Below are 17,500 nucleotides of genomic sequence, written 5' to 3' on the forward strand. Positions count from 1 at the left end.
ATAACAAATTATTAGAAAATATATCATTATATTATTGTTGATTATTTATTTTTTATATTATTTTTCTTTATAATAAAATATATTTTTTATAATTGCTTTATTTACAGTTAATCATCAGCACAAAATTCATGATAATGACAACCCAACTTGCAAAGTATAGAGCTGTACATTGTAGAGAATACTTATCCCAAAACAATGAATGAAAATGATTGAAACAATACTATACACAGTATTGTTTGAAAGCTGCAAAAAAGTTCTAAAGGATTTTGTTCCTCTGAGACATTGATGCAATCAGTGCTTCAAGATGGGTTTTAATTCCTGCCTGTTCTTCAGGACTGTTCAAATAGCATGTCGATTCTTCACGGCCTTGTAATTAGAGCAATCGATTCATCGCCTGCCTGTGATCTATTTCATTCATGGGCTGTTTTGTTTGTTGCCTGTTTCATGTGGGAATGTTTCATTTGCTCTGAACTTTACTGCTCTCATGGGTTGTTCACACTGCTTTGTTTATGGCCAAGAACATCCATTTTGTCATCTGGACCGCTTTGATTGATAGCCTGGCATACAAATGTGGAGGGAAGGCAAGAATGCGAAACGGAGAACATTGCTGGTCATGCCACATGTACACAAATGGGCCACACAGACAAAAGAAAATATGTTTTGGAAAATCCAAGGAAGTGGCCTGGGAGGGCTATAAGAGGCGTCTCTAACAGGCAGACATCGATAACTTGTCGGTGTTTTTCCTCAGCGGATTACCACAGCAGCGGGAACATCGTGAACAACGGCTGGAAGATCCACAACACAGCGAAGAACAAGTGGTTCGTCTGCATGGCGAAGACCCCGGAGGAGAAGCAGGAGTGGCTGGAGGCCATTTTAAAAGAGAGAGAAAGACGAAAAAGTGAGTAGTGATGTAATAATACCTGCTGAAAAAAACAAAAACATTACGGCTCATTAGGTGTACTATGAGTGAACAAAAGTCTTAATTTGAGATTTAATGGTCATATTTTGCTGTATGGCATTACATATTTTGTAATTTTTTTTTTTTTATATATTATGCATTTTTTTGTTGTTTATTTATTTTTATTAATTATGTTATGTGATGTGATGTGATGTTAATTATATTTTGACATATTGAATCCTAAACTTAATGTAGAATCAGTATAAAGAAAATATATAATCGATAATATCTGTATAATATCTGTATAATAGCAATATAATATATATATATATATATATATATATATATATATATATATATATATATATATATATATATATATATATATATATATATATATATGCAAATATAAATGGAAACATTTACAATAAGGTTCCATTTGTTAACATTATTTAACTGCAGTAGTTAACATGAATGACACATTATTATACACAGTATACACAAAAAAACATGTACATACACTGTGCTAAATATACAACTCATAAACACATACAAACATTCTGGGTAATTCTGGGTGCAATCTCAAAGTGCAATCTCTTTCTTATTTTCTTTTCCAGCTTTGAGACTGGGCATGGAGCAGGACACCTGGGTGATGATATCTGAGAAAGGCGAGAAGCTTTATAACCTCATGAGTAAACAGGGCCACCTCATTAAAGACCGCAAGCGCAAACTTACCACCTTCCCCAAGTGCTTCCTTGGAAGGTAGGTCAGTGAGGGCCATCTCTCTGTGCTCTGTCTGTGCCGATAATGGCTGTGATAGACTCCAGGAGAGATTACACTAGGGGTCACGAACCTGTAGTATTACGGGAGTGTGAGCTACACGCTGAGAATGAGAGTGTGTAACTGTAGAAGTGACTGTAGTGACCGGAGCACATAACATTTCATGAAGATCATAAATAACAGAGCAGTGAAGTATAATGGAGTTAGAGATGGTCAGCATTCGGGTGATCAGATCTCAGGCTACTACACATGATGAATAGATCTCAAACACTATGTCAGGATCACTTTTATTATCTGTCCATTTCTGTGCTTTTAAATCTGTCCTTTTCTGTAGAGTCCATTTGTCTTTTGTTTTTTTTTGTTTTTTTTCCTTGAGGAATTTCACTTAAATGTTGAAGAAATAGCTTCTAGGTTCTTTTTTTGGTTGTGAATCTTCTTTTAAGAGCATTGGTTGAATGGTTCTATACCTTCTTTTTATTTAACATTGTAAATCTGGTCTGTTTTAAATGGTACCCAGAGTTCCCTGCACCACCCTGTCTGAAATGTGTTTATGTGGTTTAAGGTTCAAAAAACACATTATTTTCCACATACTGTACATTATTGTTTCTCCTCTATGCCCCGCCTTCTGAAACGCATTGTTTTTTACAAAGCTCATCGGTCTGAAAAGTGAGGTGTTCTTTGATTAGCCAGCTATCCAGTGCTTTTTGATTGGCCAAATAAATGTTACGCCCCTTACTATACTGTGATGTGTGTCCCGGTCAGAACTCTGGCGCCACAAGACAAAAACAATTAAACCCATTACAAACGAGCATTTGTTGCATCCAGTGGGGACAGAATTACGGATTATAATGACTTATACTGTGTTTTTATGCATTCTGTTGCATCGCGCCACGTAAACAAACCCATGTCTGCATTTGTGATTGGAAAAACGACAAACAACAAGCGCTACTCTACACCAGCGGTTCTCAATTCCAGTCCTTGCGCCCCCCAGCTCTGCATATTTTGCATGTCTCTCCTTGTTAACACATCTGATTCAGATAATCAGCTCGTTAGAAGTGAGCTCCGTGCATGAACTTTGTTCCAATTGACATGGTCCCTACAGAGTGTTCATTGCTCCCTTCTCCCTGAGCAGGGGAAATTTGTTGAAGTTAGGTTGACCAAACATGCCATTTTCCCAGGACATGTCCTGGCCAGGATTTCTATATTGCCTAAAATATCCAGGTTTTGGCTTTGGTTTCCTGTTTTCATACTTAATAAAGGTTATGATCGTTTGACCAATAACATGCAGACAATGTACGTAATCGACCAATCGTGTTGCGTGAGAAGGTGGGATCTACAGAGAACGGTCAAAGCGATGCAAATACGTGTACATATTAGTGTTTCGACTTGAAGCAGCACTGAACATAACAGTTTATGACATCAAAGTATCGTGAGAGCGATTGAAAAGCACAAGAAGCTGTCTGCTCTCTAGAGCTCTCACGGTACTTTGTCATACAACAATTGGTCTGCGCAGCGCAAACAAAGCCAAAACGTGAATATTTTAGGCAATATAGAAATCCTTGCCAGGATCTGTGCTGGGTAAATGGCACGTTTGGTCACCTTAGTTGAAGTTACCTCACTTCACAACATTCATTCACGTCTTCACACATGGATAAGTGTGACATCATATACCTCTGTAAATAAATACAATTTAAATTCACGTCTCGATCACTTCAATGCACTTTGAATGGAACATATACGTTCACTTCAAACTGAAATCAAAGCGAAATTATCCTGTGATGTCCACTTCGCAGGGCACTTGTAAATACAACTTAACCACTGATTTCTAGTTGTGTCCTCTTTTGGAAGGCCAAACAAAGTATTTTCACTTTCACAACGAAACAGCATCTCCATGGCATGGTGCTGGTGGAAACAGTGAGAATCAAAGGTTACGCCTTCTTTCTTTGCATGAACATTTGGGCGGTGTTATGCAAATCTTCCCACATCATGACGTAGACATGTGGGGGGTGTTTAAACGAGGCATTTTAGGAGGGCGTGGACGAGTCTTAACATTTATAAAGAATATCTCTTTGGGTTTGAGACTTTAGTCTTTGCAACTTTACAGATCTTCTTTATTTACCAAGAGCTTGTAACACTCCAAAGAGAAAGGAAAACTTGAAATCGCATCATATGTCCCCTTTAAACTGTGTTCAAAGACACCACTACCATACTTATGAGCAGACCCAGATGGAGTCTGCAGACTTTTTCAATTTATCTTGACTGATTTGGGAGAAAATATGAGGAATAATTTGAAAATGGACACATGTTAAAGGGAGCTGCAGTACTGCAGTTTTACAGTCTTATTGGAAGCTGAAATCCTAATCAAATAAGTCATATTATTTAATAAACAGAAATCCAAAAGGTTCTATGGCTACAGATTCTGTATGGGCTGGACTGTAGAACATATAATGTACATGTTGAATAATTTTTCTTTTCTCTAAAACTGATTCTGAACTTTTAAATTTTATTCACTTAACCCTGGGTTAATGTCTTTTTAAAACCCGGGTTAAAGCCACTTTTTTTTTTGGCAATTTTATTTTAGTCTTTCATTGCCTCGGTTATGAAACCATGCACCACTTTTACATTGTTAACCCCAAATTGTAGCATGAAATGACTATGTGCTAGAATGTAACATGAAGCCAAACAATCATAAACTGTCTTAATGTTTGCCTCATTAAATATTCATGCTGTACATTTACATTCAGCATTTTAGGGAAACAGGATTATGTTAACCTAGGGTTTAGAATATTGACTTAAAATGTTTTTTCAACGACTTAGAAGGTCTCTGCACAAGTTATCATTGTTTTAAGTTTGAGCTGATATAAATGTTGATGCCTAGCTTTGAAGATGGAAGTGTCTGCATTACACTGAGGAAATCCTCAGGCTGAACTCAGATTAACTCAGATCGACTGGCAATCCAGAAGTCTCTGCAGCTGGCATTCATAATTGAAACCATTTGAGATGTCAATACGACAACAACACCGTTCACTAAAATAAGACAGGATGCTGTGACACTCAACCACTCTTTATAATGCCATTTTTCGATGGGATTTGCCCGTTCAAAGGAAATGATAATAAAAAAGCCTCCTCAAAGAACAACTGCTTATAGTTGTGGCCAGATTCTACTGTAAATGGATTTAGGGGCACAACTTCCCCCCCCAGACAGCACACAGACAGCGAGGTCTGGAGCGGGAATGGATTCATTAAGGATAGAGATCACAGACAGCAGATAATGTTCATGAGTGGGTGGTTTGTGTCTCTGAAAGCCAGATGGACTGAAGAAACATATGACAGCAGAACCTGTGAAAATATACTGTTTCTCTTTCTGGGTGAATGTGCTGAAACACTGTAGTGATCTGGCCACTGGTTTGTGTTACTATTTTAACGTGTGATTCACAGCCAGTAATATTTTTGACCAGTCTCATCTCTGATTGCTTCATGTATCTCTATGCCCTTACTTTTTTAACATAATTTCACTCGCTCTGCTTTCATATAGTTCTCACGTTGCAATAAGTGACTCTCTCTTTTCTTAATGTGCTAAATTTGCATGCTAATCTCTGAGTATTGAATTTTTTAGCAAATGTTAGCTCTTTATTAACAAACAGACTTAATTAAAACACTTGCTTTATATATATATATATATATATATATATATATATATATATATATATATATATATATATATATATATATATATATATTCACACACATATACAGTGGGTATAGAAATGATTCACCCACCTTTAAAATGATCACATGTCATTGCTTTGCAGCCTGAAATACAGCTGTATTTACTCAACTTATAACATTTACTCGTATAACATCCAAGTGAGAGATAAAACACCAACATGTCCAAAAAATAAAATTTAAAAAACAGAATCACTGAGCTGGAAAATAGTGTAGACCAACTGAAATTCTAACAATACAGTAGTTCCATGTGCCACTTGAGCTACTGGAACATCTGTGTTTCTTGATTAAAATCCTGCTGTCTTTGTGATCTGGTGGAAATAATTTCAGTAATACCGTGGTGTGATGTGCAGTTCAATTGTGCAGAAATGCAGGTAACAGTTTGAAACCAATTACCAAAGTGACAGCAGAATGACAAACCATGCATTATTTCCTCTTTTCACACTTTCTCTTTCAATTATTGTATCTAATTCTGTCACAGGGACTGTGCTGATGTTATGCTATACATTTGTACATTCTGTCTTATTCTGTGTTCATCTTTTGTTATTCATTTAATTCACTGCCATTTTCTCTTTCTGTTTCTATCTCTTATCTTCTTATCTCTATCTCTCATATCCATCATTGATTCAGTCAGCGAAAGTGCACTATCCAAACTTAAATGGTTGTAATTCACGAATGCTTTGGAATACAGACCTAAGGTTGGTCTCTTTTTAGAAAAATCTGTTTTTTAAAACCCCGGAGGTCTGCTGGAGTCTGAGATGTTTCTCATGCTGTATCACAGCCGGGTTCCATAGACTCTGGGAAGAGCCGCAGGATTACACTGGTGGAGCTTGGCATGTTCGTTTTGGTTTTGCGGAGAGGTGGATGGGAAGGAGAGCCGGGGAGGGAGTGCTGGGAGTAGAATCAGATATCCTCCACTGAGACAGTGGCTTTACCCAGCAAAATTACTAAATTATACAGGGCAGTTAGTTTAGCTTTATCGGGAGAAAAAGACTTAAGAAACCAGTCAAAGATTGAAAAAGAGTAGCAGAGAAATACAGAAGGAGTACATTTATTTTTATATTCTAATCTCTTCATTGTTAAGGGGATCAGTGGATAGATTCATAGATAGATGGATGGACAGATAGATAGATGGATAGTAAATAGATGTGTAGAAAGAAAGAAAGAAAGAAAGAAAGAAAGAAAGAAAGAAAGAAAGAAAGAAAGAAAGAAAGAAAGAAAGAAAGAAAGAAAGAAATGGAAGGAAATGTGACCAGATTTAAACTCAACCGCACTGCACAAGAAGACTATTATTTATTGAGCTCGTCTCTGTGGTGTGATCACTCAGTTATAATGGATTTTGTTGACAGTCGTTCATGTAATTTATCGGTCCCTCTTTGTTTGTCCTCACGTTATTTATATGTCCTCTGTCTCTCTTTTCTTAGTGAGTTTGTGTCTTGGCTGATGGAGATCGGAGAGACCAATAACCCTGAGGAAGGGGTTCATTTGGGCCAGGCTCTTCTGGAAAATGGCATCATCCACCACGGTTAGTTCCATTTCCACTCTGTGCCATCATTTGTATCTTTTAATAACATATTCTGACTTTCTGCTTGTTAGTATTGGTTCAAATTTTTACAGTAACTATGTTGTGTAACTTGGGTTTGTGAGAGAACGGCAGGGGGTTTTGAGATTTGATGAAACGCTAATGATTAATTAAATTATAAAAAATGATTAACATATATGCTAATCATATAAATATGAAAAAGGGCAATACACCATATTGAACTAAAGGGTGTTGGTTGTCAGTCAAAACCAGTGTGCCTGATTATCATCAAGTTTATTTCCTGCCTGCTTACTCAAATAGTAAGTTGAGTTTTCATCAACACCATTTGTGCTTTATTAATATATTAAAGATGAAGTCCACCCAAAATAAAATCCTGTCATCATTTACTCCCCTTCATGTCATTTTAAGTCTGTATGCATTTCTTCTGTGCAACACAAATGAAGAATAGTGATAACCAAACAGTTTTGAGTAACTATTGGGTCCCTATTGTATTTTTTGCCAATAAGGAAGTCAAAGTGGTTGGTTACCAACAATCTTCAAAATATAGTCTTTTGTGTTCTATTACTTTTACCTTTGGCAAGTATGTTTTAAATTACAAAATGAGTGTAGTGTTTTCAGTGTAGTTATTTATGATGTTTGTTTTTTTTTTTATAGTGTGGTGTGACATATAGGGGATAATTCTGAGATCACATGACCAGCTGATACCTCTCTACTGTATGCTTCATTTTCATAGCTCCCCTGATGCTGGACAATTTTGATAGTGGATAAATTACAACTACTATTTTAATAGATTGAAATAAATTACATACATTGTTTAAAAAAAGGGTTAACTTTTTTTTTTTTATTGTTCACAAAATTTTTTAATACTTTAATCTACTATGTAATTATTTTGTGGGACTGCTTGTAAAAGAAATTTACTAATATTATTGCTATTATAGTTGGTAATATTTTTTATAAATGTATATTTATTTATTTATTTATTTATATCTCCTCCGTTTGGGGGTTTTCCAGTTTCCAGTTTTTTTTTTTTCTCGCCAAGGCTAATATGGTTGAAATAGTGTTACAATTTAAAATAACGGTTCTATTGTAATATATCTGAAAATATAATTTATTCATGTCAGCATCATTACTCCAGTCTACAGTGTCACATGATCCTTCAAAAATAATTCTAATATGCTGATTTGCTGCTCAAGAAAACATGTTGAAAACATTTTTTTTTTTTTTGTGGAAACCATGATACTTTTTGTCTAGCAGGATTCTGGGATTAATAGGAAATTCAAAAGAACAGCATTTATTTGAAATTTAAATCTTTTGTAACACTACTGTCACTTTTGATCAATTGAATGAATCCTTGCTAAATAAAAAGTATTGATTTCTTATTGAAAAATAAAAATTGTACTGACCACAAACTTTGGAATGACAGTGTACGCATACATTTATTTTGGTGGAATTTTTTTGTTGTATTTTTTTTTTATTCTCAATATTGTTGTAATTTTTTTTGTTGAAAAGCACACCAGTTTAAGCCAGAGCCGGTGCTCTATAGGTTCCGCTATGATGACGGCACATACCACCCTCGCAGCGACATGCAGGATGTTATCTCCAAGGTAACTCAAGCAGCCATGCTCTGCTTAATGGCCAGTATTTCTCTGTCATTTTCTGCCCTTTGGAAAAGTTTGGCATACAAGAACAAATGTCCTTCTTCCCCTCAGGGTGTGAGACTGTTCTGCCGACTCCATAGTTTATTCACACCGGTGATCAGGTAAGGGGCCAGTAGCTTAGTTCCACCTCATTACAGCTGTCTCTAGTCACACCAGCTCTACCAGATGCGTTCGCACCCCTGTCGCTTCTTCTTCCACTCTAAAGATAGCACCTATATGAAAAAAAACTGGAGGCTGAGAAGTGATAAAAAAGACATTTATACTTTTTATGTATCTTTAGGCACATAACATGATAATTTTGTAGACACTGTCTTGTTTTTAGTTTATGGAGTTGAACACAATGTTGTGTCATGCTTCTATCTGAGTAATATGAATGTGAAAAAGGTGCATTCCGAGATTTTGGCAGCTGACAGACCACAGGACATTAAATTCTGCATGTAAACACAAAGCTAATGGACTCTGAGAGCACATTTTCTTGTTCGGATGATCAGATGGATTCATTTTCCAATTTTCTGCTAAATTCTACAATCGTTGTCGAAGGCCTGTTGGGTTGTACTACAAATATGCCATCCCGTAAATGCATTCTTAAGAGTTTCAAGCTATTTTCTGAAAAGTAAATTGCATAAAAATGTAAGTCTCTGTCAAAGCAAAGAATGTTTATTTTTGTGTGGAGTTGATTTCTAAAGGTTTTTTTCTAAAGGTTTTTAACACTTTAAGGCTGGATTTATGACATATAAAGTACATAGATTCACTGCAGTGAGAATGTGTTTGAGCCATAGAATGGCACAATGATTTTCTGTTAGTTTTCATTCGTATATACAGTATATATTTTTTGAAATATATATTTTTTGTTAAGTGCAGTAATTCTAAAAGTGAATTACATTTTTTCCCATTTTTTTTTCTATTTATTCCATTTTTTTTTTTTAAATCTAGACCGGCAAATCAAGAAATGGATAATGTAAAACAAACAAAATATAAAATATTATCATATTCAATTATAAAATATTGAAATATTTGATTTGAAATAATTTCATTCTGAATTTTTAAATATAGAATTCAAAATAAAACTGATTTCACTAGAAATTAGAAGACTTTCCAAGGTCGTGTGGTAATTTTATTGCCATCCAAATCCACATCTCTGAGTTTTCAAGGAGGGGTCAATTCAAAATTTGTTTTGTATATCCCATAGAGCAACGGTTGCACTTTGTGGTAATGTGCACACATTTAAATATGGACACTTTTGTTACTGGAAACTTTTAACAATAATTATATTCTGTCAAGTTTTGAAATTGCCCATTATTATGGGATGCAGTATTTTTTTTTAAATATTAATATAATGAAATACTAATATAATTAGGTCTTGCAAAACTGATAATTTTACTAGTCAAACAAGTAGCCAGGTCAAATGTTGGTAATACTTTAGAATACTGTTTCATCATTATTGAAGAGTTACACAAGAACACATGTGTAACACAATATTAGCACTCTAGTAACTACTAGTAACTAACTAGTAACTGACTAAGTAATAGTCAATTAGTAAGAAATAGTGCTTAACCTAATGTGGTAGTTCACTATTAGTTAATCGGGAACAACTATTTTTTCCATACTTCCCCAAGAACCACTAAAAACTACTGTAAACAGGTTTATAATTAAAGTGAATAATGCATAATGTATAATTAATTCTAAAGTGAAGGTCATGGTTACCCACTAGTGACTCAAATTCTTCAGAAGGAATTACTTATTATTTGTATCAGTATTCTAAAGTGAAAACCACTTTCAGCTGAGTACTATTACTTAATCATTAATCAGAGTTGTTAGTTGATATTAGTTACTAGAATGTAATTAGTGCATTAGTTATTTGTTCCTGTGTAGTTATTCATTAATGACAGAACAGTATTCTAAAAGTGTTACCCAGATGTTTACCTTATGTAAATAAGAGATAACTTATTTCTAATTATGTCCACATTTAAAAAAAAAAAAATCCAGTATTTTGAGCCAGGAAGCCAGGAAGTCAGTTTCCTATTATTATATAGGATATTTAAAATAATAAAATAGTAAAATGGATGTTATTTTTCTATAATTAAATTAAGCAGGATTTATTAAATTTCCAAGCAGTAACAGACATTTTGTTTATAGCTGACAATCATGTGACTGACCACATGAGCACCATTTTCCCAGGTTCGTAGGAACTCGCTCCTCCACTGTGAACAAATCGCCTTCTGAATTCACGAGTTTTATCACCGAGATGCCATGCAAATTCATTTTTACTGACATCCCCATGAGAAACAATTAGCGTCCAATTAGAGCTTAAGAATGCATATATTCCCATATTTCTGTACCCTGTACTGAGCATCTCTTCCGTGCAAAGCTATAATTGAAGAATCCAGCTCTAGTTTAATTATCTGGTATTTCCTGCTGGTTGGAGGGGCTCTGGAGGAGCTTCAAACCCCCGCCTTACCCATATTAAAAAAAGACCCCAGCTCTTCTGAGCCCCGAAATCCAGGATGAGTAACATTCCAGCCATACTGTATAACAGTGAGAAGTAGAACAAAAAGAAAGTAAATATCTAAGAGTGTTTAAAAATGACCAAATGCCCAAATCAGTAGACTGAAAAGGATTTGAAAGGTTTGGTTGACTTTGCACACACTTGTCCTACAGATTGCAGTGCTCTTTTGCTAGGCATATGACTGCCTGTGGTAACGCTGTTTACTCTCATTTGTCACGCTGACAGTTTTGAGTACAGCTACATAGGAAAGGGCTGGCTCCATGTCTAAAGCGGTTAAATCATGGCAAGGCCTGTCCAGACTCACACTTCTGGTCTGTGATTAAAACAAGTCCTTATATAATCGTACAGAAATCATCATACACAGCATGTGAGAGAGGATTTCTTTGAGAGAAAAGGCACATTTCCTGTCATCTGAAGGTGTTTGGTTGTGTAAAAATGGAATGGGGATGTTTCTCTTTCGAATTCTCTGAATTTAAGCTGCTAAGTTTGGAGCTGAGTGTGTTTGAGTTTGTAGGGTGTGGGCCCTATACTCTCTGACCTAGCGCAACAAGTGTCCCCCAAGAGACTCTTGGCTTCATGGGAAAATCTTTGCTCCATTTCATTTTCTGTGGTCTGGAAACAGCCACAAAGCATCCATTGGACCCATTCCTGGACCAAACTGAGCTGAGAGTCACCTGCTGACCTCTACTGGAGTGGAGAATCATGATTGTTTAGAGAACATAGGGTCTTGAAACACATTTCTTTAAAATTAAACTAATTTTAACTTGACACACCATCTAAAATATGCAATGCCAGTGACAAGACACTTAAGAAACAGCATGAGATGCAACTGCAATGTTTTTGACTAAAGCGGTGTGTTCGACCGCTACTGAATTCACTTTTCCAGAATGGTTTAATCGTGTAAACCTGTAATTTGCATGCTGTCAGCATGCTAATCCAGTCATGTTTAAAGTTGTATTTTTTTTTTTTCATTTTGTCATATCTTATGTGTATTCTGTCATATACATCCCAAAATTGACAACCAGGATGTTATGTAAAAAAAAAAAAAAAAAAAAAAAAAAAACTAATTACAAAAAAAAAAAAAAAAATCAAAGAAAGAAAAATGTTCGGATTCATGTATTGATTTGTTCATCATTTCATTCAGTGTTTGATTCAATGGCTTAAGATGGTAGCAAGTTGTCTTTTTTGTTGTCTTTGTGTGATTTAGTTAGCCATTGAATCATTAACTCAACAATTCATTTAAAATAAGTAGTTCACAAGACAAGTGTCTTTTGGTGATTTGTTAAATTATTTGTTTTTCTGATTCTTTCAGTGGATTTAGGTAGTAACAAGTGTCTTTTGGTGATTTGTTTAATGATTTGTATATAGATTTATTCAGTGGTTTTAGCTGGTGACAAGTGCCTTTTGTTGATTTGTTCATTGATTTATTTACTGATTTGTTCAATGGCTTGACATTTACTAACTGATATATATATATATATATATATATATATATAAACAATTGTGCAAAGAGAAAGATTTTGGTAAAATTAAAGTGAGTTTATTTTTCAAAGAGTTTTATCGTGTCATTTGCACATTGTCAGTATGCTAATGAAAGCACCACTGCTAAAAATATCAGAACTGCAAAAAATTTAAGAAAAAAATCTTTACCAACTAAATAGTCAATTAGTTCACCATCGTGATTCCTTGACATCTTCTCTCATCTCAACATCTCAACTCACTCTGCATTGATAAAAATGTCCAATTCTGTTCTGCCAGATCAACTTTGTGCCACTAAGCATGGTCAGCAAGAGCAAAATATGTGCAGAGGGTCATTATTCAGTCCATTATTATTATGTGCAACCCTAAAGAAATTCAAGGTAAAGAACTTGTTTGGGCCTCGAAAAATTGAGAGGAAAGGGTTGCTGTGACGTAAAAGCCCAGAACAGCTCTCTCAAGAGCTTTTCAGGCGAATGCAAGTAAGGGCAAAGGTTAAAGTTTAGCTTGAAATGTGTGTAAAGAGACAATTTTTGAACTGTTCAAGTCAAATTTTACATGTTTTCCATGCAGGGATAAGGATTATCATCTACAAACATATAAATCGGTGGTGATGGCCAACAAACTAATAGACTGGCTGATAGCACAGGTAAGATTTGAGTATGATTGTTCTGGACATTGATACTGTTTTATAGACAGATTGACATCCATAGGAAATGAGACAAGAGGAAAGAATGGAGCAAAAGTGGAAGCTGTTTCCTAAACAGGCCGGATAATCTCAAATATGCTGAGACGGAAGAGAACTTGAACAGTAAACCATCGTCCTGCCACATAGTCCAATTCAGACAGTCATCATGAGAATGCAAATTTTGATTTAATTTGAAGTGTGACTCAGATATTTAGAGGCAACTTTCATATTCAATGAGTGTTCAATAAGATGATGTGTTGTGTTCAACTATGAAATTATTGCCAGGCAGTCAAGTGACCCTTCAGAGTTGTCACACTGTGGTGACCCGACCACAGTAGTGTTTGTGTGAATTAAATGTGGTTTTCTGTAGCTCAAAGCCAAAGGAGGGTGTGTGACATTTTGACCACTTGTAAGCAGACAAAGAGGTTGGCACTTGTCTCTTTCTCTTATGAAGGTGACTGCCGAAGCAGAGAAGAGGCGCTGATCTTGGGGGTGGAGCTGTGTGACAATGGATTCATGCATCATGGTATGATAGCTGTTTATGTCATTGTTTCTTTTTTTATTTCCTCTCTTTGTTTCTGTTTGTCTGTCTGATTATACCTTTCCTTTTTGTCTCTTTGACATTGTATCTGTCAAAGTTGTCTTTGTGTGCATGGGTCTTATCTTAACTCATCCCAAAAGTGTCAACTAGGATGTTTTAAGCGTAAATCATAGAAACTCTAGTGAGGTTTAAACTTTAAAACAACAGCAACAATGTCAAAAATACAATTTGCCAATGGGAAAAGGAAAATAAACTTCATTCATTTTATTAGGAGTGATTTTTGATTCATCTCAGTGACTTTTTGGAGTCTGTTCACCCAAAAGATTTGTTCAGAATCATTTAGTGATTAAGATGCATTTAGTTATTTGGTCACTGAGTAGTTTTATGGCTTTAGAGATTGAGAAGTATTTATTTGTATGTTTCGAGTGAGTCATTTGTTCCAATATTTTTACTAATTTGTTCATGGATCCATTCATTGATTTGTTCATTGAATCATTTCTTTTTGATTTGTTCAATGGGTTTAGGTAGTGACAGGTGTCTTTTTGTGAGTTTTGAGTATGACATTGAATCAATAACTTAATTATTCATTAAAAATAACAATCGTTCACAACTGAAAAAGCCATTACTTGAAGTGAGAAACTCAGTAAATTATAAATATGAAATAAATATAAGAATGATTTGCTTACTTAAATGATAGATCTAATTATAAGATAATATGTTAACAGTTTCATCTTGAGTAAATCTATTTAGAACATTTGATATGTTCGATATTTTTTTAGAACATTTTTAATTGAAAGCATTTTGTGTGTGTGTGTATGAGGTTAATTGCACATTGCAAAACTTTTTCTCTAACTGGGTTGATTCCTCTAACTAACAGCCTTGACCTTCTCCACAATCCAAGTTTGACTGGCTAGTTGTCATGGCAACCGTTTGTTTACAGGATTCAGGTCTGGTTTTCAGGGCACTCGATGCCAGAGTCCACATCATGCTTGTGTGACTCATTCATAGTCTAACATGGGCTGCTCCCAACAGCCTGCAATTGAGTTTCATATGGGGCAAACTACCGACAAATTTATAGAAAGTAATAACTTGACTGGCTATGCTTTTGTTTTTTGGCCTTGTATGCGACCATTTCATTCATTCATATAAGATGTTTAATTGGTTATGTGACCATTAAAGCTAATTCAACTTTATCTAATCTTGCCTACAGAAGTCTAGAGAACACTGGACCTCTTTTTTCTCACGGGGGGTATTTTTACTACAAAAGTGAAGGGATTGTTTAGAGCCCTTGTTGCCGGGGTGACAGATTGAAATCCATGCTTGTTCCTTTTCACGGGACCCACTTTCCATAGAAAAGGCCTCCCCTCTGAAACTCTCTGTACGGCTCTTGTCATTCCAGTACATTTATGTGATACCCTGTTCTGTGTAGTTCACAAATTCAATTTACAAATCAATTTGATTCTCATCTTCTGCATGACAAGCAGCAGCCAAAACATAACAACAAATTAGTTGCTATGAAGTTGCTTCTTGTTGTGTCAGTTATAGAATACCTTTAATAATTTACATGAAATGAAATTAATGAAATGAATAATTTAAGTGAAATGAAGTTAACTAGTAGTCAAATAATGTTTTTAATACAAAAACAGGAGTATTTAGTAATAATATAATCAAATCTAAAATATATCATTTTTTCAAATATAAAGTATATAAATATTAAATAATTTAATATTAATGATGATGATGATGATGATGATGATGATTCCAAATTATAATAATATTATTTTTATTACTTTGGTATTTTTATTCATTTAATATATACTGTGTATGCAGTGTGTATGCATGTTATGTGTATGTGTGTATATATATATATATATATATATATATATATATATATATATATACTGTGTATGATGTGTGTATGAATGTTATGTTTTTGTGTTTTATTTGTTTATGTTTATTTATATGATTGATATGCTTTGGGAATGTATTGTTTATGGTAAATTATATGATTAATATTGGTTAATTTTAATATATAACAATATGGGCAGAATAGTAAATGTTTTCCCAGTTTCTATATCTATCTATCTATCTATCTATCTATCTATCTATCTATATATATCTATATAGATATATATTATATATATATATAATGTGTGAGTTTAGCGTGTGACACCACAGTACATGTAAATTTCCCAATTTCACGTCAGCTATCTTATTTTTGGCTTGCTGACCATTAGCACTGCTGAATGAGCATCAGGTATAATTTGTCCTTCAACATCTTGTTTTTGTCTTTTTGCAGTTTTGGAAAAAAGTGAATTTAAGGACGAGCCTCTTCTGTTTCGCTTCTTTGCCGATGAGGAGATGGAGGGTTCCAACACAAAACACAAGCCCATAAAGCATGATCTTAAAATAGTGGAGAATGTCATCGCCAAGTCGCTGCTGGTGAGAGATGTCGTCTGTAATCGCCTACAGCTGATGGCACTTACAATAGCGCATGCTGGCTTGAGCCCATGTGGTTTTTATCCACTCGCATGGGGCTTTTCTGCTTTGGCACGTACGGGGGGTCTGAACTCAGGCCAGCTCTGACTCTAGAGTCTTCACCAGTAATTATGCTTGACTGTTTCTAAACCAGCCTCTCATTACACTTAAACATGAAGTCAACTGGTTTGACAGTTTGGGCTCATGAGAGACTGAAGTTCATGTTCTAGGAGCAGCTCCAAAACATGAATTGTAATAAAATATCTCTGCATGACAAAACCAAAGCTACTAAGTCATGATAACTGTGAAATGTTTACTCTGATTTCAGATAAAGCCAAGTGAAGGAGGTTATGGTTTCACGTTAGAAGATCGAAACAGAGTACTCATCGTCAAATCAGTGGAGAAAGGTTCTCATGCTGAGGTGCGTGTGTTACCTTTGTGTGTGTGATCTCAACTGGTTTTGCATCAAGACCCAGATTTTTATTTTGGACATGAAGTGGTGACTTGAGTTGTTTACCAGTATTTACCAGTAAAAGTGTCTTTAAAACTATACAATAAAGCAAAAAGGCTGAAAAATTACTGGTTTAGCTGTTTAAAATCACTGTAAATAGTGACTTCATTGGGCTTTTATAAAATGGTAATTACATATACCGAGTAAGGTTTCATAACAAACACACAGCTATAGTTAATAATTTATGATACAGTTTATGATGCAGTTCTTCAGAAATGTTTAGCAGATACAGCAACACACAAGCTGTGTCCCAATTCAGGGGATGCATCCTTTAAGACCGCAAAGGTCGAACTGAGCATTATGGGACGGTCTCGTCTATGGAGGATTGCTGTTGTTGCCAAGCAACTGTGACAGCTGCCATTGATGACCAGCAATTACGTTTGTAATTGTTTGACTCTAAAAATAAAACAGGTTTCACAACCTGTCTAAATAGTTTCACCTTTGTCCATTTGTGTGCATAATAAATAAAAAAATATTAACTATCTAAAAAAAATCGCATCATCTTAGTAATATATGTCAACATTTAAACCGCTTTGAATAGTTTTTTGTAACATTTGTATCATGAGATTTTGAGTAAATTGAAACCCACTACTTATATTTAAAAGTGTAATGTTGTGCAACCTTGTTTGCATATGAGAAGTGTTTTCTCCTCTACTTTGAAAAGCCTATTCATTTTGCATTCACAACTTTGTATG

General features: G+C 34.9%; 1 protein-coding gene across 1 annotated transcript in view; it reads left to right on the forward strand.

The window, feature by feature from the left end:
• Positions 1 to 17,500, forward strand: part of LOC109067463 (phosphatidylinositol 3,4,5-trisphosphate-dependent Rac exchanger 2 protein-like) — a 111,661-nt gene that overhangs the window by 36,965 nt on the left and 57,196 nt on the right. The window contains exons 9-17 of the mRNA XM_042714277.1: positions 749 to 898; positions 1,516 to 1,660; positions 6,829 to 6,929; positions 8,457 to 8,551; positions 8,657 to 8,706; positions 13,161 to 13,236; positions 13,729 to 13,801; positions 16,116 to 16,258; positions 16,623 to 16,715. Coding sequence (XP_042570211.1) covers positions 749 to 898; positions 1,516 to 1,660; positions 6,829 to 6,929; positions 8,457 to 8,551; positions 8,657 to 8,706; positions 13,161 to 13,236; positions 13,729 to 13,801; positions 16,116 to 16,258; positions 16,623 to 16,715 — 926 coding nt within the window. The remainder of the gene's footprint in view (positions 1 to 748; positions 899 to 1,515; positions 1,661 to 6,828; positions 6,930 to 8,456; positions 8,552 to 8,656; positions 8,707 to 13,160; positions 13,237 to 13,728; positions 13,802 to 16,115; positions 16,259 to 16,622; positions 16,716 to 17,500) is intronic.

Source organism: Cyprinus carpio, chromosome A24 (genome assembly GCF_018340385.1).
Source record: "Cyprinus carpio isolate SPL01 chromosome A24, ASM1834038v1, whole genome shotgun sequence".
NCBI lineage: Eukaryota > Metazoa > Chordata > Actinopteri > Cypriniformes > Cyprinidae > Cyprinus > Cyprinus carpio.